The 24,221-nt window shown below is 42.1% G+C and overlaps 1 protein-coding gene across 1 annotated transcript in view; it reads left to right on the forward strand.

Moving 5' to 3' along the window:
* Positions 1 to 24,221, forward strand: part of LOC133419939 (pyruvate carboxylase, mitochondrial-like) — a 290,321-nt gene that overhangs the window by 260,023 nt on the left and 6,077 nt on the right. Inside the window, exons 20-24 of the mRNA XM_061709419.1 lie at positions 1,896 to 2,053; positions 2,517 to 2,603; positions 10,305 to 10,484; positions 14,810 to 14,984; positions 15,644 to 15,717. Of these exons, the coding sequence (XP_061565403.1) occupies positions 1,896 to 2,053; positions 2,517 to 2,603; positions 10,305 to 10,484; positions 14,810 to 14,984; positions 15,644 to 15,717 (674 nt within the window). The remainder of the gene's footprint in view (positions 1 to 1,895; positions 2,054 to 2,516; positions 2,604 to 10,304; positions 10,485 to 14,809; positions 14,985 to 15,643; positions 15,718 to 24,221) is intronic.

The following is a 24,221-nucleotide window of genomic DNA, read 5'->3' on the forward strand; positions in this document are numbered from 1 at the left end:
AGCTGGATCTCTATTAATCTAGTTTTATTACTTTTCTTGTGGTAACTGAATCCAAACACATTATTTTGATATAGTCGTCCTTGACTTGTTGGACTTAAACTTCTCGGACATGTATTTTTCAGAATGTGTTGATTTGAACATTTCCAAGCTGGTCAGTGTTTGCTGATATTGAGCTGTTTACACTTTTTAAAGAAGAAAAAAATGATTGTGTGTCTTCCTTTTATATCTGGATTTTGAAGAGTAGAGTTACAAAATTCAAGTTAAACATTTTCATTAAATACCACAACAAAATCACAAAACCAGTTGAATAATGCCAGAGGGATTGCTTTTAACTCTTCAAGGATTAATAGGCAGCAGATGCTTCTATAAGGCAGTAGCTGATGTCTTTCCTCCTCTGCATTGAAACATTTGAATCTTCCTTTAAGCAAACTGACAAAATGTTTGCGTTCAATGTTGGTAGTCATGGCAACTGACCCCTCAATTAAATGCATTTGATAAACAGCACTCGGGAAAAACCCCAGCACACATTGAAACATGGAGCTCGCACCACTGCATCTGCAGTTATTACATGCTGGCAAGGCTCTTGTTCTTCCGCAGGGGAGCCCACTCTCTTCCTGTATTTATTCGGTGCAATATTTCATTACTTGTAGTGTTACAGGATTCTCCTCCTCTGTCTTAAAAACACAAACTCCACTCAGTTCCAGAAATGATCCTCATTGTTGGTCAATAGTGGCGTTTCTGCTGCGATTACGAGCAACAGTTGCCCTTTAGTGGAGCCGCCAACAACCATGCTGACTTTGATGAAATGCAGTTGATGTGTGTGTAAACATGAGCTCCATCTCTGTCACAACCAAGCGGTTTAACGTCCTGTTTACAATGTCGTATATTCAGCTGCATGAGGACGTGATTAGCACAATTCAGGAGCACTGATGATAAATCCGTGTAAGTGGCAGGTTTCTACATAAGCTTCAATCATCACAATGTCAGTTTCTTTCTCTGCTCTGAGGTCTTTAATGGATCAGAGAGAAAGATTTTTTTTCCTTTTTGAGTAGGATGATGATATGGAATCACCACTCTTGGGATTGTTTTGTAAGGAAGAAAGGAAATCAGTTCTGGTACAAAAGTGTTTCATTTAACAGCTAAACATCCTGCCTTTTTGTAAAACATACCTAAAATATATATATAAAATTAGTTGCTGTACTGTATTTAATTACTCTTTTGAAAGTGAGTAGGAGTAAGTCCTAATAGATTCATAAAGCTCAAAAATACTTTGTTTCACTTCCTCTGGCTCTTATGGTGGTTGGTATAATTTAAGACCACCATAATTCATGAGTCAGGATCTCACATTGCAGCTGACAGATCTGCTCTCCAGGAGTTTCCACTTTAAATTTTCAATCAGATTGAGACCTGAACTGTTTGTTCCCTGTCACTGAGTTGCCATTTTTCTTTTCCCCGAAGGAAAATTCAAATGCTCTTTGCTCTGTGGGAAGACGCGTCGCCATCCTGAATGACGTTTTCACTATATCTGCTTTCAACTCAAAGAAGTGTCCAAAATGTATATTTTACATCTGCGTTGGCTGCAGCCTTCCCTGGTCTGTTTTACCTCACATACAACCCCCCATGCCATCGGGAAAGTTACTTGTTTTCTGCAGGAAGTTGGCTTTTAAACATTTAATCAGCGCTGCACCGAAGTTTGCAGGTTTGTGATTCAGAGCTGATTATCAATTTATGATAATCACCCACAATCCACCCTGTTTCTCTTCACAGTATTTTTTTACTTCTTCTTTCTACAGGTTGGGTATTTCTATATGTAAAAAAACATTTTCCAAGTCATACAAGCAGTCCTCTGCCGTGACCGTTCATCTGATGGCTCTTCTTCTCTTCTGGGGCTGCAGGTATTGCTCTGGAGAAGGTGTTTGACTACAGTGAATATTGGGAAGTAGCCAGAGGCTTGTACGCTCCATTTGACTGTACCGCCACCATGAAATCAGGCAATGCCGACGTCTACGAGAACGAGATACCTGGAGGACAGTACACCAACCTCCACTTCCAGGTGCAATGAGCCGCGGATGTTTTATTTAGTTTTATTTGTGTGTGTGCATCATAAACCACCATTAAATTTAGGTGAACAAGTCTTTAATGTTGAGGAACATGCTGGCTGGTGCATCTGGCAATATATGCTCACTGTAACATTCAATATTTGTTGGTACTGAAGTCATATTTGTGCACTTTTTTACTGAAAAAGTAGGAATTAGTGATTTATAGAGTTTACAGGTTTTATAAACATGGAGTAGTCAGGATATTGAAGATGCACTGGGATAAAGAAGCGTCCCACCGGCTCTGTGCTGAACTGCTAAATCTTTGGGAGCCACCGTTCACATTATAATGTGATGGCTTGTGCAGCAATTCATCGACTTTTCCCTTTTTAACGGGGAAAAGAAAAGAAGTAAAAAAGGTTCTGTTTAGTGCTCGTTCCTGCTGTCATTTGTTGTTTGTTTTTTTCTGCTTTGTTGCAGGCTCACAGTATGGGGCTGGGAAATAAGTTCAAGGAGGTGAAGAAGGCTTACACTGAGGCTAACAAACTATTAGGAGACCTCATTAAGGTGAGACGCGATGATAAAGAGGAGCAAATGTGTCGAGCTGTGCAGTTTCTACTTTTATTTACTTTCACAACAACTCCTAAGAGATGTAGTTCTGGTTGTTTCTTCAGGACCATTTCTGCAGTTTGTAGTGCAGAAGCTCTTGATTCAATTTGCACATATAAAGATATTATTTAACCCCTTGATTTAAAAAAAAAACATGTAATCATTTTAGTTTTGTAACAAAAGTGTATTGATCTGCCTTGTAAAAGGCCGCCCACAACGCCCACACGTTCACGGCTGCCTCATTTTCATTCCATCGCTGCTCTACATCTGGAGCAGGTGAGAATACAGATACCTGAGCTACGAGTTCACAGACGGAGCTCACGTTTACCGTCTCTGCGTAGACGCCGCTCCTTCTTGGCCCGGCTGAACCAAATAATCCCTCCTTAAGTCGGACGCTCCAACAGATCTCTGTTGTCAAAAATCCCTTTTAGCTTCACGCTGTGATTGACCTCTCCTGCCTCCCCTCAGGTTTGTGGGGAGTTTTGGCTTCAGTTCTCCGTCTGTAGCTTTAGTAGGACTTTGCCCTGATGTTCCTGGAGAGGAGCTTTCTTACAGATGCCACAAAGTTTCACTTGCCAACCAGAATTTACTTCTTGTGGGCCTTTTTGACCCTTAGGTTTAATTAATTTCTGCTTTTCTTACAGCTTCATTTAACGTCACACTAAAATAATTGATTCATCCCTTTTTTACTGTTTGTATTCTGTCTTTGCTCAACTTTTTACCTCGTCCCCGTTCCTCTGTCTTCTTACACAAAACCTTGATTTTCTTCGGTTTGGTTAGAGCTATTTGAACAATGACACTTATTGTTTTCTCTCTTTTTATGATTCTACCTTTTGTGGATCTGAAATGAGACGAGGGAGATGTGATCAAAGTGTAGACTTTCAGCTTGAGGTTTTTATTCAAATATGGAAAGTCTGAGTTGGCCATTTCCATTGTGCCTTTTATACAGTTTTGTCTTCGTTTTATGTCTAGGAGCCGTACCGTAACACTACTGTACCTCCAGCATGTTGTTGGATCCTGAGCTTTACCTTTCCTTTTAGACATTCATCCCGATTCAAATCTATCTTTGTTTCATTGGTCCAAAGGATCCGATTCCTGACAAAGGGAGTGTTTTTATTAACTAATTTCCTTGTTTTCGAATGTCACCGGTGGATTGCACCTTCATTACCACATTTATGCAGGACTTGGACTTCATTAATGCCACGAAGCATAAATCTTTAAAAGGTTTGGGTTTAGACATGCCGGCTGACAGCTGTATTATCTGCTTCATCTTAACAGAACATCTTTTCAGTCAGTGTTCCAGGTCCTGGTAAATGGAATTACTTTGCTTGGATCGGCTTCGGTTCCTGAACGGTAAACGCCACGTTTGTGTGAAACCCCTGGAATTGAAGCTCAGAGTCCACACTTGGACCAGATCTTCTTGTGTTTCCATTGTGGCGGTGTATAAAGGCCAAATGATAAAAACTCTGTCGCCATCAGAATAATTCTGTTTACTCGCATCCCATTGTTGTTGTTTTGCCGTCTGGTGTCATAGACACGCTCTCCTGGGTTCTCTATTACTCTGCCACCACCTTGTCTTTTTTTCCCCTCATTTTCATTGTCTGTCTTTCTCCCTATTTTCACTTTCTGGTCCCCTTTTTCTAATTTTCTCCCTTTCCCTTCTGTTTTCCTCATTCTCTCTTGGACCCACCCCTCCAACCCCCCCTCCATGTTCTCTATCAATTCAATTAAGAACCAACAGGCTTCACTGCACAATCCAATGTCGGCTCAATGTGCCTGCGGGTCCTGCTATTCACTCGGTGGTGTCCTGTTAGTCTGACAATGGCCGCGTCTCCCACTGTCAGCCCGTCGATAAGGGGCGGGTCGGCCGGAGGGAGGGGTGTACGCCGGTGTTCTGGCCCGGCTGTAGCAGCGCAGCACGTGCGCCTGCTTTTAAACCCAGCTCTCTGAAGCTGCGGTGGGGGCGAGCGCCTGTCAAAACCAATAGTTTCTACAACATCCAGAACAATTCTTCCACAAAAAGACAAATTATAATTTGAAAAGGTTTTACATTTAATCATCTGTTCATTTGCATAAAATTGTAATGAAGTGACAGTTTTCTTGAGCAAGTTTATTAATTCATGTTTGACAGAAGTGCATGTTCAACCCTGATGATTAATAATGCATCTGATTACTTCTTTTTTTTTTTAAATATTGATAAACATACGTGAAAATTTTATGATTGGCAATGAAGAAACTACGGGATTTTTTTTAGCATAAACTTTATTTCACAAGTTTAGGTTTGATTATGTACGAGCTCCAATCAGCGTGAGCGGTGCTAAATCCATTGATTAACTTTAATAACACCCTCAGACTCGTGCATCATTAACGCTGTTTTGGTGAGAGTGTAGAGGAAGTTTGAGGTCAGATCAACACCGTCTTGATCTCGCAGCAGTCACCAGGTTTGCACGTGCACGTTGATGGAGGATGCTCGGCAGAGCGTTTTAGTTTACACATAATCTCAGACAGAGCAGCTTATAGACTGATGACTGTGGAAGCTGGAAATGTGAAGGATTCTCCTTCTTTTAACCCCCCCAGAAGGGTGTTTATTTCAAAGAAAGAAATATTTGGGCGTTCAATTGAATTTATTTTGGTTTTAAATCCTGAGATGAACTCAGCAGCAGTATCGATCCTAAGTTTCAGGGTGATTTGTTTCATAGTACATCTCTTCACTTAAAGATGAGATTGATCGTCGCTCTGCAAATATTTTATTTTTATTTTCATTTCTCATCTTCTGCCGTTTGCTCATATCCAGTAGTCAACATTTAAAGTGGATCAGAAATGCACTTAAAGGTAATGCAAGAATATTGAAAAATATCCGCTCTTGTCTTTCGGACAACTTTGAAATGTTTTGATCCACTTCAGTTGTTGACTATTATACATCACCTCCAGGATAATTTAGGATGCTGTGAAGGTAGCGCTGCACCGGAGGACGGGGATGGAGGCTTATTAAATGGTGCATTTTTCACCGTTCCTTTCATCATTGTGGTCTCGTAGCTCCGCTCCGGCTCAGACCACCATTCTCCAGATGCATGAACAGTATGACGTCAAAATACTGACGTCAAAACTAGAAAAAGGGGGTAAAAAACACCTTTTGCCGGTGGATAAGTGGGTCATTCTCCTTGAGCATTTTAGTATCGTTTTTGCAAGCAAATCCCACATCATCACCTGCTTACAGGTTGGGTTTCACCTGCCGCCTCTGACGGAGCTAGAGATGATGCAGAGTCCAGTAAATCACAGGGAAGAGCATCTCGCTAACAGACTCCTGAAGTTTTTCATCTCTCCAAACCTCTTCATCTCTTTTGCTGCTGGTAACTGGCACTCGTTGGGCTTGTTTCCCCTCAACTATTCCTCCGCCCCCTCTCGGTGGAATCTGTTGCAACACGAGCTTGTCAATACAAGTTGAATACTTTTTGAGTTTGTTCGTTTCTTCCTGGCTTGCTTCACTTTCTCTGTCACTTCCCTTTTGCAATTACAGTCACGTATTCACTCACCTACACTCTCAAAACCCGCTCGCTTCCACTCGGAGTTGGATCACGTCTTGTATTGCCTGTGGGGCTGCAGATGTCGGCAGCTCTTGTCTTTCTAGCCTCTTTGCCTTTGCTTAATCTGTCCATCATGTTATTTCATCCTCTCACTCCTTCTGTTGCTCTTCATCACCCTGTCTGCCATCTCTCCCCATCCAGGTTCATTCTCTCTCATCTCCTCCTTCATCACTCTCTCCTATCCTCTCTCATTCTGATGAGACTTCCTTCGTGTATCTCTAATCTTTCCAGCATTTTCCCTCTCCTCCTCTCCTTCTCTTAGCCTTTTATTATCACTCCTCTCTCCTGTCTCCTTCTCTGCTGACAGGTACCATTCTTCACTCTGTTCCTGGCTTGGTTGGCTTGCATTATTGTGCGTGTGTGTCTGCTGTGTATGCCCTCTCTCTCTCTTACACACACACACACACACACACACACACACACACACACACACAGAAGCACACTCACTTCTCTGGACAATATAATCCTTTGCCCATTAGGGGAGTGCAGTTTTGGATAGAGTTGCATTTCGAAGCAAATTTGAGAAAGGCACATAGAGAAATACCTGCTATGCTTTCTCACACACACACTCACACACACACACACACACACACACCAGCTACCGTACCACGTTTCTGTTGCTACTCATAGCCGAGTAATTCACGCCCAATTAGTGGGAGCTGTACATTAGTGAAACTGAGACGTATAGATGATGGAAAGAGCTTCTCCTCTCGCGTTTCCCAGAGACGCTGGAGGCAGCCAAGGGTGCCGAAGGTTTCCTGCAGCAGGCGACCCGAAGCCTTGATATAGTTTTAAACTCTTGTAACTTTGATAGACTGACACAAGGGAAGTCGGTGCTCTGATTCTCCCGCGTGCCTTCACCTCGTGTCCACGACTAACCGTGACTCAACTGATGAACTGATTTCCATTAGAAGATGTGCAGAGTTTGATCTTGACTTAATGCTGGGAGGTTTCTAAAAGCTTTCTTTTCTTTTTCCTTGCATCAATTTCTACACAGACGTCCATAATGTCAATAAAGTCAATTGTGCAGGAAGTTCACTCTCGTGCTTTTTAGTTAAACTTGCAGTTAAGACTGTGTTTAAGTCTGGATGTCAAAAAATAATGTATTTCTCATCAAATGCTGCCCTTTCATCAAAATAATGTAACTTACAGCTTTGATTGATGAACAATTATCTGAAACATAGATTTTTCTCCACTGCAGAGCTTTAAGTGCTATTTGGGTTGCTGAAAAACACCAATTAAATGTGAAAGATTTCATTTTTCCCCTTTTCTTTCAATTAGTTGGAATTAGTCTTCAAATTTACTAAATAAATGAAATCTCAAAGGCTTTGTTTTTTCTCTATATCTCTAACTGATTTCCGCTTTCCTTCCTGTGAGGCATCCAGACAAGGTTGGAGGCAGGTGATTCATCAACAGATATTAAAACACTGTGCATCATGGGAAACGATTACTTGCCAGATGGGCTGCAGAGACGAAGGATGGCAACAGTTGTATTTTTAAAAAAAATAAAAAAAACTAGTCACAGTGTTGGCTTCTAGTGCAAGGATGAGACATAATGATGGAGGGAGGGGCGCACATTGAATAACGATGAGTTTAAATGTTTTGACATCCAGTTTGAGGAAAGGAGACGAGGATGCAGTCAGGCTGTTCTGTTGTATTTTAAAGTTTGAGCGTCTTCAGCGTGGGCTTTTGTTCAGCGGTTATTCCAACTTAATGGCCTCTCCAGGGATGTCAAGAGCCCATTCAAATCTCTGCAGCTTTTCTGCAAACAGTCGCTCTGTAAAAGAACTCTATCATTATCCCACACTCACACTGAGCTTAGGCTGTTTTGACAGGGAGGTGTGAAAGGTAAGCGCACGCTTGTCTCCGTCAACAGGAAGCACTTCTTTCTCGCATCGCACCTAACAAGCACTCAAAACCCCAGAGGATCGTTCCCACTCCCAGAATATATACATTTGTGCTTCATATCTCATTCGGGATCGTTGTGGCAGCACACGTCCAGGAGATGGATGTGGGCTTATTTGTTTAGAAATTCTTTCGGGGAGCGTGGACTTGATCCATGCTTGTTCTTCCATCCTCTGTCTTCCTCCCTCAGGGCGAGCTAATCCCTGGTAAAGCATCGATTTTTGTTGAGTATGGGTGTGAACTGTATCCTCTGTAGCCCCTCGGCTGCCAGCGCTTAAGTCTGGAGCTCATCAGTGTCGGGTCTGCTGACCGAGGAGCCTGGTCTCATGATCGTCAGGCCTCCCTGTTACCTCTGGTCTCAACTACTGCGGTTATGTTAAAGGGAAGGCCATGCAGAGCTGCGTGTTAATGCGACGTCTAATCATCGGTTCAGAGAAATCAGGCAGATTGTCTCCAAACATTTCCCCCACCATTGAGCTGCTCGTTGGTTGTGTTTTTTTGTCCTTGCTTAAAAGCGTCTGAGTTGCATCTTAAGGGTCTGCTTTGCCCGTTTTAATATATTAATATTTTCAGCTTCCTAAGACAATGAAGTGCGCTTGTTAGCATGATATGAATTTTTATGTTGTGAGGAAACTAATACACGAAGGACTCGGAGCCTCGCAGCTTCTTATCCGGCAGCTGACAGCGGAGAGGTTTTCCTCGGGCAAATTACTTATTTTTGTATTTTTTATTTATATATTTTATTTATTTATATATTTTCCCTGAGCTAACAGATACTCTGTTGCTGTAAATGCAACCACATGGTCCCAAACAAGATGCCAATCAAGTCTTCATAATAGTGCCTACAATTTAATAAGCTTAAACTTGCCGCTGGTGTGTTTTTACACAACTGCTGAGTGTCGTACGCGCTAATACGGATTGTTTTGCTGATAAGACACAATGCGAGGGTGTTAGCGGGGTACCTAATCTGACATACTGCCGAATCTCTCTCTGATGGCAGAACGTGTGCACCGTGGTCTTGTCCATTTTTATTACAGGCGTGTGTGAATGAAACATGAGGACCATTAACAGAGAAGTGACCACTGAATAAGTCAAAAGCTCTTTAAAAGACTGATGAAGCTGCTAATGTTTCATATATCATGAATGAAAACGGCTCAGATTTATTATTTTATTATTATTTTTATGAGCTCGGTCGTCACAATTCTTCCTCGCCGCTTGATCCCAACTGCTGCTGTACGATTAAAAAGCCTGCCAGATTGCACGAAAGCAGGTCCGCGGGTCACACTAATTGACCTTTCCTCCTTTTTATTGGTCCAATTACCAGAGGGAAGTCAACAGAGAGCCTTAAATCTGCGCCTGTAATCATTACAATAGAAGAGTAATGTGTTCAATTGATATTCGCATCGGTGTCTTGTCACAGTCAACAAAAAAGGACTCCACTTATCACCATTATGCTAATAGAGACCGCTATTACCATAATGACATGCCATTATAAATAATGAAAGAAAGAATACATGTGATTTTAATGAATGTTTTCCGCACTCTTTCCTCTTCTATTTTTATTCAGGTTCACTTTGTTTTTAAGACACCCATCATGTGTAGTTTAGTTCAAGACAGCCAAATAAAATGATGAAAGGGCCTGAATAGATGTCAACATGTTTCCTTTTATGTCATTCTTTATTTTGTTTGAAGACGTGAATAGAAAGAATCTCCTCCACCCGTGACTCTGCGGTGGAACCCGTGTCGGAGTGACAGGAAACCACCCAGCAGGACTGTTATATAGATTAATGGTGCTGCTTCGCACACGGCTGCAACAACTTCAGCTTTTTTTGCAGAAAAGAAGATTAAACTGCTATGTTGTGGAAAACTGTGGCGTCGCTACCTGAGTGTATTCTGAGTGAGAGGTACTTTTCTGTAAAATGCTGATGTTTCTCAGATTAAAAGGCCAGTGGTCGCCTACTGGAGAGAAATGAGAGCAGCTGCTCCTAGCCTGAGCAAATGGAGATATCATCTGTAGGCACAGGCTCTGGGGTTTATGTTGTGCTCAGCTTGTGATAGCTAAAGTAAGCTTGTACTGGCTGTTCTCTCCCTTCAAGAGAGGATTTAACCTCTCTACTAGCAGCTACCAGAAAGTAATACCCCCTAGCACTCACGCTGTTCTCCTCCTCAGGTGACTCCATCTTCAAAGATCGTGGGCGACCTGGCTCAGTTCATGGTGCAGAACAACCTGACCCGGGCGGAGGTGGAGGAGAGCGCCGACGAGCTGTCTTTCCCCCTATCCGTGGTGGAGTTCCTGCAGGGCTACATCGGGGTCCCACATGGAGGGTTCCCAGAACCGCTGAGATCTAAGGTACCGTCATTTACTCTGACAGCACAAATACACCAAGTACTTTTTATTTCCAACAAGGCATTGGTCTAAATATGTTAGGGCTGTCAAAGATAACGCATTAACAACATTTAAAAGCAAAGTGTATTTATCACCACTACTTTTTTTTATGTGAAATGAATGCACGCACGTTCCAGGGAATACAACCCTCGGCCCAACCTGTAGTTCGGAGAATAATTGTCTGCTTCTGTATTATTGTAATTTGATTTAAAAAAAATCATTTTTAAGGGAAAAAGAGGGTTAAAAAAATAATTGACTATGAAAATCTGTTGATGAATTGATATTTTAAAATGTAATACATTTATTAAATCAATCCAAAGTAGCATTTTTGAACAAAAATAAATGCTAAGCAGCTTATTCCACGGCTGCCGTGCAAACGTGCACATACAAACGTGCAAAGCTCGATTGCATCTCGAGTCTCAGACTCCGAAGCATGGTTGCTCTGTCCTCACCTGGTTCTGTCCTCGGCCACCACCTACCTGTCGCCCTCTCTCTGCACAACTCCAGACGGCGGGCGTTGTAGAGACCCCAGCACATCAGCAGCAAACATCTTGAAGTCTCCCGGGTGGAGTTGCATGAAAGCGACGCATGAATAAAGGCGAATGTGTCACGGTGTTCCAAAAACCGCCTGACAGATCTGGCGTACCTGACATTTACACAAAAGAAAGTTAATTTTTATTTTTCACCAGAAGTAATAGAATAGTGTCGTGCGTGCGCCCCACACACAACGAGACAGACACACACACACACACACACAGGTATATACAGAATAGGACTGTATATGAAATGTGAAATATCTGAGGTGGGAGAGTTCCTGCTCTTTTTAAAGGTCACGCGTTTCCTCCCGCCCCGTGGCGGCCAGCGGCTTGTCTGAGCAGATGCAGCTATGGTGCATTTTTTGCAGCATTTTCTGCAGAAACTGAGAGATAATAATCGCCAACTGCCCCGTAGGGATTCTTTTCCTCCACCCCTGCCCCGCCAGGTTCATTTCTATTTTCAGCTGTTCAGGCTAAGTTCCAGTATTATAAACCCGTCCATCAGCGTGTTTCTGCCCTCCTGCCGCCTCCTTGTTTTCATCAGTGAAACAAACCTCATTTCTTGCCCAGACTCCTAATTCTAGGAGATAAACAGATGGACATTTTCACACACACATTTACAATCTTAGTTTATAGAGATCTACACAGATATTTTCTTTTTCTGTCACACACACACTGATAAACACATCAAGTGCGGGGGTTCAGCCTCTGGCCCAAGGACGCTTCGACGTGTTGACTGCGAGTCCAGAAATCAGTTCAGACATTCAGGTTCAGCTGACTGCTCTCCCTCCCAACCAGCGACGCCCCTTTATTGAGTCTTCACGTGTCGCCATATTTTCCGTGACATACCATTCATTTTTAAAGGCCGTGTCAGATATCAGGCTTGCATCATGCTGTGCAGTGTGAATAAAACTTGAACAGATTATGTACGCTGCCAATTTTTCATTTCAGCTTAAAAAAAAAGTCTGGATGTTCTTGACTTTTCCTCGCTTAGAAGTTTCTGGCAGACGCTTTAACAGTCTTTCCAGTGAGGGTGCTGTCTGACAAAACGGCTTACTGAGGCTCCAAACCCCTGGCTTTAGTCATTTTTCCTCTCCTTAATCTTTCTAAGTTAAGTTTTTTTTACAGAATCCATTTTTTTATTCATTCACAAAATTTGAAAGTCTAATACCAGAGACCTCATCTTGGAGTACATCTGACTTAAAACTCTAAGATGATCCATTTACATATCAGTGATTAAAAAATGATTATTAAAGGTCACATATTAAGCAGTTTTTCTCATTAGTGATACGTGTGGAGACAATGGAGAATGGAAATGGAAACGAGTGAAGAAATAGGAGGATGGATCATGAGATCATTGGGGCACCACACGGCGTGAATTTACATTCTAGGATCATAAAACCGTAACAGTCTCTCATACCATGGCACCGGGAAAAACACGGAAAAACCTGTTTAATAATAAGAAAAATGGACAATTGGAAGGAGAAGTTTGACTCGTCGCCATCTGTGTCTCACCCTTCCAAAGTGAAGCAGTTTGTGTGCAAGACGTTCTCCGAGGAAGACGTGTTAATGAGCAGAGCGTTCTATCTTTGAAGTGTCTATCACAAACACAAGTCAGTCAGCTATCTTTGAACTGTTAGCTCTCTGAATAATGCCACAGAGTCTTTTTGCATATTTCCACAAAGCACAAATGTAAAACGCGTAAATGCACGGCGCGCATCCACCCGGAGGACGCCGTCAAGTGCACGAGTACCACCATAAAAGAGGAAAGAGGCGGCGCGGGCTGAAAGCGGTGATTAGTGATGATTCTTTGGAACAAAGTCTGCATCAGACGCGTGCAAACAGACTGAGCTGCATGCACGGCGTCAACTTTGTTTGCAATGGTTTTCAGAAGCCATGAACAAACAGGCTAATTGTGTTGAGTCCTTCACCTCTCGTCTGCTCATACACTGTTTTGAAAAATGATATATTTAACTGGGAGAGGGGGGACGACAAACTCCTCACTGCAGCAGGATTTAGCCAGACTGTCCTCACTAGACATCATTATCACCCTCTGATGGAGCGTCCCTACGACTTACTGTATGTCAGACGCTAACGCCTGTGTAGGCAAATCAAATGTCATATTAGTCTCGTAGCTGCCTCCACTTTGTGTATCATTTCTATTTTAATCTTTCTTTATTGTCAGCAAGGATGATGCATGTGAGGTTGCAGTTTACACGGGAAGTGAGTTTAGGTTGTCGAGGATTTAAAGATGATCTCCCCAGCAGATAAACGGGCATGTTTGAACAGAACGTATGTGATGATTCTGGTATCGCTCTTCTTTGGCACACCGACAAAATACCTGATACCAAGTTATTAATGTCAGGTTCAAACAACCCAGAACATCAAAAACATAATACAAAAGAGAGAAAGACAAGAGGTAAAACGTGTACTTGCAAGGACAGAGATGCATTCAGTTCCATCTCCTACCGCTCTGAAGCGCAGTCTGCCGACCCCTCTCTTTATTCCCTTAGGTGGTCCCTAGTTACAGTATGCGTGGCAGCTCTAAGGGAGAAGGAAAACACAGATGCAACTCTTCACGTTTACATAACTCCTTATATGTTGCTCCTCCTTGACCTTGAAACAGCACGATATATCTTCAACCGGGGGAGCAGTCCTTGTTTTGCTCTTTGATGACTTCATCCACAGTCACGCTATCTGACTTCTCTCTGCAAAACAAACTCTGCAAATTTGAGTTGTACACACACACACAAAATAAGCTTAGTTTATATGTTCAATTATTCTAACAAAGAATCATTGTTACAATTTTTGAAATCGAAAGCGTTGCAGAGTTTCTACACATCTCGAGTGTTTACACGCGCATCGATACAAGACGCGCACGTAGGCAGCGGCGGCCACGTTACGGTTCCAAGGTGGTAAAAATGATCTTTCATCTTTCAGTTAAATAACGTAAAAACACTAAATACCAGTGACAGCAGCGTTTTTCCCTGTAGTACTCCAGTACCCACCCTATTATGTACCAGAACCAAACATGACAGCTACCTATGATGGTACCTATCCCTCCTCATAAATGTGAAGAAAGTGCTACAAATATATAAATGAGAAGCACTTGAAGCTGTTTTTACAAACTGAGTTTGAACTGTGCTTCAAAAGTCTTGTAGCATTTTTACTGCCTGCAAGAGACAACGATTTCCTTTTTTTCTTTCGTCATTCAAACCACGCACTCCACGGTCCCATTAGGAGGATACAAGAGGAGAAATAGAGATGACTCACTTTAAAGAGCAACTTTGATTCAGTCTCTTTCTGCCAACCTTCACACTTAAGGATTTTACAAGCGCTTTCAAGGTCACACAAGTTTCTGCTGTCGTGATTGTGGAGTCTTGCATGGGTGGATGTGTTGCCCCTCCCACATCTGGAGACTACCTAGACATCCAGCAGCTTTTCTTTGGTGTAGTTTCTTGTCTTGTCTCCTTCAGTCGGATACGAATGCTTTTATTGTCATTGTTCAGGTACAACAAAGTAACTTATAAAGTGCCGTATAAACCACCATATACAACTCATCAATGAAAGCAGCTAACGTCTTAGTTGTACTCTTAAAAATGCAGACTCTGCAAGTTCTGCAACGTTCATAAAAATGTTTAATATGCAACTTAAACTGTAATTGTTCCTCCTCGTTTTATCTTCCTTTTCTGTTGCGCCCAGAGATGCAGTCTTCATCATCTCCCTTTGTGTTTTTCACTTCAACCACTCCAGGTGCTGAAGTCCCTGCCCCGCATCGAGGGTCGACCCGGTGCTACTCTGCCGCCGATGGACTTCCAGGCCCTGGAGAAAGGACTCCGAGAGGCACACGGAGACGAAATCACCCCCGAGGACGTCATGTCAGCAGCCATGTACCCCAAGGTGTTCCAGGAGTACAAGGACTTCACCGGTGTGTTTTTCTATTGTTTTAATACGGTTGTCTTCTTTCCCACACGTCATGATTCCCGGTTCTGCGACTAGACTAGAGAAACTGGCATCAGCTTGGAGGTAATTTCTGAAGTTGACTGTTCAACCGCTGGGTGAGAGTGGCAACAATTGCATTTGGCAGTTTTGGAGCACTTATTAGAGAATTGGCACAACTTCCAGTCTACTTTGAAGTGAGCAGTGGGAGTTTGCAGCGAGGAAAGACTGGAGATGCAGCGCTGCAGGTTTCCAGAGGAACCAAATTTGACTAGAAGCTGTTTGAGGCAGCTGCAGAAACGCTCAGCCGCCCGGATTAACCCGAGCTTCATAGCAGCTTTGAGGAGCAGGGTGTTGATGGCTCTGAACTGGTATCGCCCCTGTGTGAGGATGTTGGATTAGCCTGCAGTCATTTCTGTGCTACTTTGTTTGGAAATGTGCACAACTATGAACCTCATCTCCAAGCAGTCTTTTTTGTGATTATTTAAATATTAGTCCCCTTTTCCCACTGAATCTTCCACTGTCTGTTGCTTCCACATATTTGTGTCATCTTCTAAAGTGTGAACAGTTTGACATTTTCTTTCCATAAAGTGGAGTCTAAGACTCTTGTAGATGACTGGTTTCATCCGTGTCTCTGTGTTCCTCCAGCAAACTTCGGTCCAGTGGATTGTCTCAACACCAGGCTCTTCCTGGACGGACCCAAGATAGCAGAGGAGTTTGAGGTATGCAGCATCACGCAAAGTGTTGTACACTTTAATATCGACTTTCTTTGATTTTTAAACGTTTGTAGTGACGGTTCCTTAAGGCCAAAAACATCATCTTCAAGTAAAGTTATATTTTTTTTTCTCATCACAGCAGATGGCTGAGATTTGAAGTCTCTCTATAGCTCTGATATAGTGCAGCTTTGATAACACAGTGGGGAGAAAAGATAAACACCTTATCAAAGAAGCAACAAAAACAGCCTTTCTGATCCCCCTGGTCATCAGATTGGCTGTCCTGCACAGAAATAGCAGATTACTTTTATTGCATGATGCAGAAGAGAGGGAGATTGTGAAGGCCAGCATTTCAGACTGAGATATAACTTTTACTGACTTCTAAAGATTGTACTCCAGTGTGGGGACAGCAGGGGGGAGGGGGGGCAAAGCACTTTATTTGCAGTACAGGGATGACATTTTAAAAACTGTCTGGGACCAAATCTGAAACTCTGTATTATTATTGAACCATGTCAGTGTAACAAAAGCAGAATCGAGAGGCCAGAAAACCAGCCGCTAAACGTGCAGCCATAGCATCCTGCGCGGCACCGTAGGCGGCGTTTCAGAACAATGACACCATAAGGCAGTCTGATGAGCAGACCTCCAACCCAGGTGTTCAAATCCAGACTCCAGAGAGATTGTTGAGACAGCTGACGGTAAACTTTGTGACACAGATGAAGATTGCATGCTGGGATATCAGGGAAAACCAACATGTTTTGGTACTTGAGCACTGCAGCAGAGAAAATAAGAGAAAAAATGCTTTACATAAAAAAAAAATAAAAAAAAACATAATTGGTTTCAATTCTGATCTGTGTATCCGAGTATGAAATTACATTTTTTTTAAGTTCCAGGTAAGTGCAGCGTATTCAAATTTTATTTTAAGAACACAGCAGTGTAATTTCAGCATCAAATTTAAACATATATTTATCTTTTCTACTTGTGGACATCCATTTTATCTGATGTTTTAATTGTCTTTTGAAGATTCTTACCTTAATGTCCTCGTGCTTATGAAGTCCATCCATTATACGAGCACTTTGAAGAGCAAAATTATGGAAATGAGGACGTTGAAGTACTTTTTTTTTTTTTTTGACTCCTTGGAGTCGACACTAGTCTCAAAGTATACAATAAAAAGTTGGAGAATAAGGTTTTTTTTTTTTTAATCGGTCTGCCTGTTGAACGAATTCTCGTGTAAAAAAGGTGTTTTTAGTTTTTCACCTGCACTGCTGGCAGGATCTATTTATATATTTATTTTTGACAGTTGGTTTGCAGGTTAATCTGAAATGTCGTGACGTGTAAAGGTGAGAACAGCCTAACGCATTTCTCTTCATGCACTTTAAACTTCTGCAAATATCACAAGATCGCTGTCGATTTAAAGGCTCAGCGTGGGGCTTTGGGTTACGTTTACGGTTGTACGTGAAGCGTTGTGAGCTTTTCTGCTCCGGTCCAGCAGCATGTGTAAGTTTGAGACTCTAGATTATGACCTGCCACGTCTCCTCCAGCGGATCTGCAGCACACACATGTGATCCATGTTAAGCCCGCCTGGAGAGGGCTGCTACATGTGATCCGCTTTGTGACTCCTTTTGTAACGTGCTGCTACCTTTTCTACTTATGACACAAAATTAAGGTTTATGCAAATACAAGAATCTCATTATTTTCAAAGGGTGATTAAAAAAAGAAAAAGAACTTTGAAGTTCTGCAAATTGGAAACGTGTTTGTCACGCTGCGGGGTCAGCTGAGTCATCACAGCCCTCTCCCCTCAGCTCCTATACATCAGCAGTATTTTTGTTTTCTCTGGTTAAATTAAATTTGTTGTGTGAAGCTGCTTTTGTGCGCTGATGAAATTAAATTTACCCTCGGGGCGGGAAAAAAAGACAATGAGTCAGTATTGCCTGCAGTTATCTTTCACGACATTCAAAAGGCTTCTTATCTTCATTTGGCATCAGACTCATCTCTTTGCAAGCACTGGGCATCATTCATTGTAAATCTGTTCCTCCTACACCTTTCTTCTTTATTCTTTAAAAAAGGCTCCCTGTTCTCTCCTGAACTACTCGCACAGATTTCACTGACACTGATTCAGAGCGGCCTAAGGCGTCTTTGTTTAATTACCACTTCATTTCAGTGCACTAAAGTAGTTCCAGGCTGGTGTTAATTGATTCTTGTTTTGTGAGGGATGTAGAGAGCACCGATGCTACCCTGCTGCTGTATTATTAAGAAGTAGTCTGCTGTGTCGGGGGTGTTAATTTGGGAATGACCCTATGGACAGCCAGACCCCTCACTCCCACCATTCCTCACCTTTCAAAGCACAATGAGTTTATTAAGTCTGATGCTTCGGTTCAGCTCAAGCTGTGTCCCTCCTTTCAAATATCTAGAGAGACTAAATGAATGCTTTGAGTAACCATGTTCAGCAGCGGTAATCAACAAAAGCTGCAATTTTCAATTCAAAAAGACAAAATAGCTTTCTGTGTCCACTCCGGGGTTATTTTCCGCTTTTCTTGCACTGATTTTGTTTCGTACCCCCCCCCCCCCACACACACACACACACCCATCCTTTTAAAGGTGGGAACTTGATATTCATCTCACCTTTTTTTAAACCTGTTCAAACACTTCACCTTATCGGTTCAGTTACAAGAGTAGCATTTCATCTGTTCTACAGCATTTTTGTCCTTGTGACAGAAACAAGCCTACGATAATGTTATGATGTCATCGCAACGAGTACGCCCATCATACCGGCTCTGATTGTTGTTGCCGGGTGAGGTAGGACACTGGTTCCCAACCTTTTTTCCTTGTTTCCCCCCTACTTGTGTCTAAGACCAGCCGGGCTCCCCGACCCGTGCGTACTAGCACCAAAATAGTCTTTAATTGAAAAAATTAACATTAATTATGTTTTTTTGATACATTTCTCTTTGGTTTACTCTGTATACATATGACTTTGTTTTTCTCCAATGTCACCGATGTATAAAATACACAAAAGGACATAAAAGGACATAAAAATATTTCTGAAAAATGTCTCTTAATATGAGACCAACATTTTTTTACATTTTTCCTTTAACAACCTGTCAGAGTAGATTAAATGTTGAGTAATGACATAATAATAAGGAATGAAATCCTTTCCTGTCTTTGTCACCAGTGTATAAAAAAACACAAAAGATATTCCAGACATTCATAAATTATTCCTAATAATGTCTTATGAATGACTCATTCGCAAATATAATTTTTACAACTGCATATCCTCAAAGCAGACAAAGTTTTGCGCCCCCCCCAGAGATCTCTGGCACCCCCCCCAGGGGGGGCCGGACCCCAGGTTGGGAGACACTGACGTAGGAGGTTTAGGTATTAGCTGGATCCTCTGGAAGTCCAGGTCTTGAAGACGTGTCGTCCAAATGCCACAAAGGTCAAGATAACTGCTGAAATTAGTTGTTCTACCCTTCTGAGAGTTTTGGAGAGGTCCAGTCACCCAGCAATGCTGTCATCTTTGTCATCATTCAGTGGCTTTATCAACATGGCCCTGAACATGGACACACACAGAGAGAGATTTCCGAACTCTGTTTATTGAACTCTTAATTCATTGTATTGTAGATGCTCCGCAAAAACTCACTTCCAAGAAAGTAAACAAAAAAGCCTTGTTTCAAGAAAATTTGTCTTTGTCTGGTGGCGAGACTATTTTGCAAAGGTGAGAACATTTTTCTTACCCTACTGGCAGTTATTTTGCTTGACGTAAGACAATTTGACCAGATTTAGGAATATTAGGCCTATTTCTACAGGGGGTGTTTTTGCAGCGTAGCAAAAGCTCTTGGAGGCAAATAATTGTGCTGTGGTTTGTACAAGAGAAGAGAAATGCCTACTGTAAATATTTAGTGCTTTTGAACAAGTCACCATGAAATTGTGTATATTTTAACTCCAGTTTACCAGGTAAGAGTCTTGGAGTAGCGTTAGAAACTGAAGTAACCCCCCAGTACATATTGCATCAGTGTCCTCGAGTCTGATATATTTGATAGCCGCAGTTGTTGCTCAGTTATATTTAAAAGAAAATCTTAAAACATGGATGACCATTACTGGTAGGAACCCGGTTGCATCACTTCCAGACGTATCGAGCTGTTCGCAGGAGACTGTCGGCCTCCTGCAAGTGAAATGTCGAGTGATATGCTCAGACATATGGTGTGGGTGAAGGTGTGTGTCAGGTAGTCTCGGTAATTATACGCTGCTTTTAAGAGGCGCATTTATTTTGGTGCTCGAGCGCAGCAGCTCTTGCAATGCTGGCTAATTTGTAGAACTACAGGAGGTCGTGTTAAAGCACCGAAGAGCGCAGATGAAGGGAGAGCACTTTGCTACCAAGGCAACTCGAGTGTTATCAAAGCAGATTTAAGCACCAAATCTCCTCGAGAGCTGCGCTACACCTAAAGTTTGGAGCTGCTGATGTTGTGGGAATTAAATAAAAAGGCTCTTGAAGTAATCATTAGGTATTGTTTAGCATTTGATTCTCAACCGTCTGCAAATCCAGTCTAGGAGCCTCATCAGCCAGCACTGAACAGCAATCCTGGATGATTGTTCCCATCGTTGTGCATAAGGTGCAATGCGTCATCCGAATGTGTTATTTCTAAAATGTTCCAGCATTAATCTGAATATCGTTGCTGCTTTTCTCTGCCCATCCTGAAAAACAAGAGTCCAAGCTTGGACAGAACCCATCCAGGGACACAGTCCAAGGACCACGATGGCACACGGGCACAAAAATGCAACAAACGAGCCGCTCACCCACACGTTCATATAGCACAAACAAGAGACAAAAACATGTGACCTATGTGCTAATGACTCAGACAGGAATTAATCATATCTGGCAAAAATATAAAGACAGATTTTCAAAAACAGACTTATTTATCCACAGAGTGTCATTACTAAAGCGCATCCACACATAATTACTGTCAAATGTGACGCTTGTCTCACTATGGGTGGCTATATGGAAGAAGGGGGGGTGGACCTTTTACTAAACTTGACGCCAGGCACGCAAGTGTGGATAACAAATTAGGAGGCGGCTGGGAGGTTGGTTACGTTGGGGAAAAGTAAAGTGAGGAGAATCCTGTTTACTTAAAACTCATATGTGCCACTTATGCGTTGATGGTAAGATATCAAGTGATACTGCAAAGTGAAACTTCTACTGCACCGAATGGTTTTTATCACCAATTTTCCTTTAAAGTTATGTCTTTTATTTGGGATATTCACTCTGTCATGTTCTTTTAGTGGGCTAAAGTATGCAAATTAAGCTTTGTAGGGGTTTTAACCTTTTTCTTTAGTAATAACTATGTGCATGCAAAAGGTCAGCAAAGTTGTAAAGCACAAAGTCCACACCAAAGGGATTTTTTTCTCTCCTGAAGAAGACGCTTCTTCTGATCTACTTGATGTACCTTATTTTATAGTCTAGGCTTTACTCCAAAAAGGGGGGGAAAAGAGCTCATAAAGCACATTTGTGAAGTACCTGCCTAGCAGCTAGTGTGCTACCTCTCAAACGAGTGCGGCAGTCTGCCATTTTTGATCAGCCGACTGACAGATCAAACCTGACTGGCTTCAGAAAAAGGAAACCTGAAGTGACATAGCCTCACAGAGAGGCTTAAAGTCCCCGCTGCTGTAAGCCCGGGCTTCAGTCCCAACCCGTGTCCCTCTGCTGCACGTCGCCCTCCTCCCTCGGCCCACTCTCCAATTAAATAACGGCTGCTGGCTCCAATAGATTTAATAGATTCCAATAGATCCCTGAAATAAAAGTTCAACCGGTAAATGAGTAAAATGTGGGCTTTTTTGACTACATTCATGCTCCCTGGATGAAGTGACCCAGAGCCTTTAGTCTGCGTTGTTCCACAGCGACTCGTATCTGACTTTTTGCCTGAGGGTTGTGTGGATGCAGAAATGTAATCGCGATCTCTATTTACCCGTCAGACCACATGTTGAAATTGCATGATTTTGTTGATATTTGGTCCTAGTTGACGTATATGCCCAACACATGGTCATGTGACTTATTGGAGACACTTCTATGGAAGTCTGATGCACGATGCTTGCAGTTATGATGCAACCATTCAAATCAGAGCTTTATGAAAGTCATATTTTATTAGAAAACACTGTTTTTATCTCTGCAAACATTAAAACCTGAACTTAAATCACTTAATATTAGAGGAATGCAATAAAAATAAAAGTCATTCGGATTTAATTCATCCAAACATCCTCATTTCAAGTGTATCTACCGAAACATCTGAAACGAGGGCTGGCAGAGGCGTGGCTAGTTGATGGCTGGCAGGCTTGGCGTGCAGAAGGCTGGCAGAGGCGTGGCTCGTCTAGGTCATTTCTCCTGCCATTTGGGAGGTTTAACCTGATGAAGAAGCCTACAGGTCCTAGCAGACTTCTTCTCATGGCTCCATTAGTCCATTCCCACTGGACTAACTTAAGCTGCCGGCGAGCTTTTGCGGTGAAACCTCCTAATTCCCTTCTTTTTTGTTCCTTTAACCTTTAAAGAAATTGGCAGACGTGCTTTTAAGTTCAAGGCCCCATCAGACTGGAACAACTTACCCATTAATATAAGAAAACTTAATTCGTTACACCTCTTTAAAAACTCACTATATTCCACTATGTTCCACTATGTTCTTCGGGTGTGGTAGGTTTTGGGGACTGGTGTGTGGGCGGGTTTTAGGGCTGGGCGATTTTGGACAAAAATAAAATCCCGTTTTTTTTTCTCTGAAAACCCGATTTTCGATTTCGATTTCGATTTTTTTGGTAAAACTACAAAAGACAATGGAATAAATTGTTTCAAATATTTTATCTTTATTTTTAAAGAAAAATAGCAAACAAATTTCCCTATTGGGAATGAAGTGCAATTGAAAGATACTGTTAATCCTCCTTGAGTTTAGTAAAGTGACAACATTTACAATTTTCTTGACCAAACAGATGACTAAACGGGCTTTGTCTGTAATGCAGCCAGCTGCAAAAAAGGAAAATCGATTTTCCGATTTTCCTTTTTTAACAGCGATTTTTATTAATAAATCCGATTTAGATTTAAAATCGATTAATCGCACAGCCCTAGCGGGTTTATGTGTGAGAGCCTTATGTATTATGTACCGGTATGTTGTATGTAACTGTTTTGTATTGTGTTATGTTTTTTGTTGGACCCCCTCGAAAACGAGATGATTCATCTCAAGGGGCTATCCATTAATAAATTTACTTTAATTCAGACGTTGTCTCGGTGGCAACATGAAACATCACCGTTGCATAACCGACGCTCAGATTCAGCTGCTTGGCTTAGCTTCATCCTCTGACCTTTCCACGCCGAAACACAACAAAACCAATTGTCTTTGAACTCTGAATGGCTATGCTCTTTAGTCTTAATGTTTATATCTATAGAACATTGTTCTTTATTTTGTCAGGATCATTACACAGTCTGGAAATGTGCACAAAGGCACTTGTGAAGCTCAAACTGGAGGGAGGTTCAGCATGAAGGAAGGTGGAGAGATGAAGATAAAATGCCAGATATAAAGCAAAATCATGCATTGTGGTCATTACTGGATTTGAAAGCAGAAAAAAATCTATGAAGAGCGAGAACACCAAAAGGAGGCAGAATAAATTGGAGATCAATGCATATCTGCAGCAGGATGAGTTTTTGTCTCTGCAGTGAGACTTAGTTTGGAATATCAATGGAGACCCAGCGGCCCGGGAGGGCAACGTGGGAAATGGAGAAGCTGGCGGTGGAAGGTTCAAGGAAGAAAACGCATGGATAAACACGACACGAGAGAGATAAGAGGAGCCAAAATAGGGAGATGAAGGGAACCGATAATGGTGAGTCAAGGTAACAAAGTAACAATACACACCAGGGAGCTGTGACACATGGGAGGACTGACGGAGAAGGAGATTGGAAGTTGGACCAATGCAACGACTGGGGGCCGGAAAATAAAAAAATATCTGACAAGTGGTAGAGAGATCTGAGAAGCTGTGAGATACATGTGGAAGTACAGTGGTTATCCTCCAGGGAAAGACCTGCGAGACGAGATGCTGCAGTAGCCAGAGCTGATATGGGAAGGAAAAGGTCTGTGTGTTGTCAGTAGAGAGAAAGAGAGAGAGAGTAATATCCTAATCTGAAGAGGCACTGCGTGTGACAAGTAACGCTCCGCTGTTGTACTAAAGACGGGGCAGATGTCTTTATTTCTCCCTCCCTGCCTATCTCTTAACTGTCAGTCTGTCTGCACCACTTCTTCCCTACTCGATGTCATCGTGTGTTTGGTGAAAGGTGTCTGCCGCATCCACACAAACACACATACGGCCAAAACACACAACATGGCTGGTTTTGTAAAAATCTGTTTCCGCAAAAACTGAATTTTGTAAAAGTGTTGCTCCAAATATATCTGTGGAACTCCAACGGCTCCAAAGTGGGACTAATCTATGGAGCTAGAACAGTCTCATAATTCACAAATGCACAGGACAAGTTTTACAAATGCACAGACCGATTT

This window comes from Cololabis saira, chromosome 20 (genome assembly GCF_033807715.1).
Source record: "Cololabis saira isolate AMF1-May2022 chromosome 20, fColSai1.1, whole genome shotgun sequence".
Taxonomy (NCBI): domain Eukaryota; kingdom Metazoa; phylum Chordata; class Actinopteri; order Beloniformes; family Belonidae; genus Cololabis; species Cololabis saira.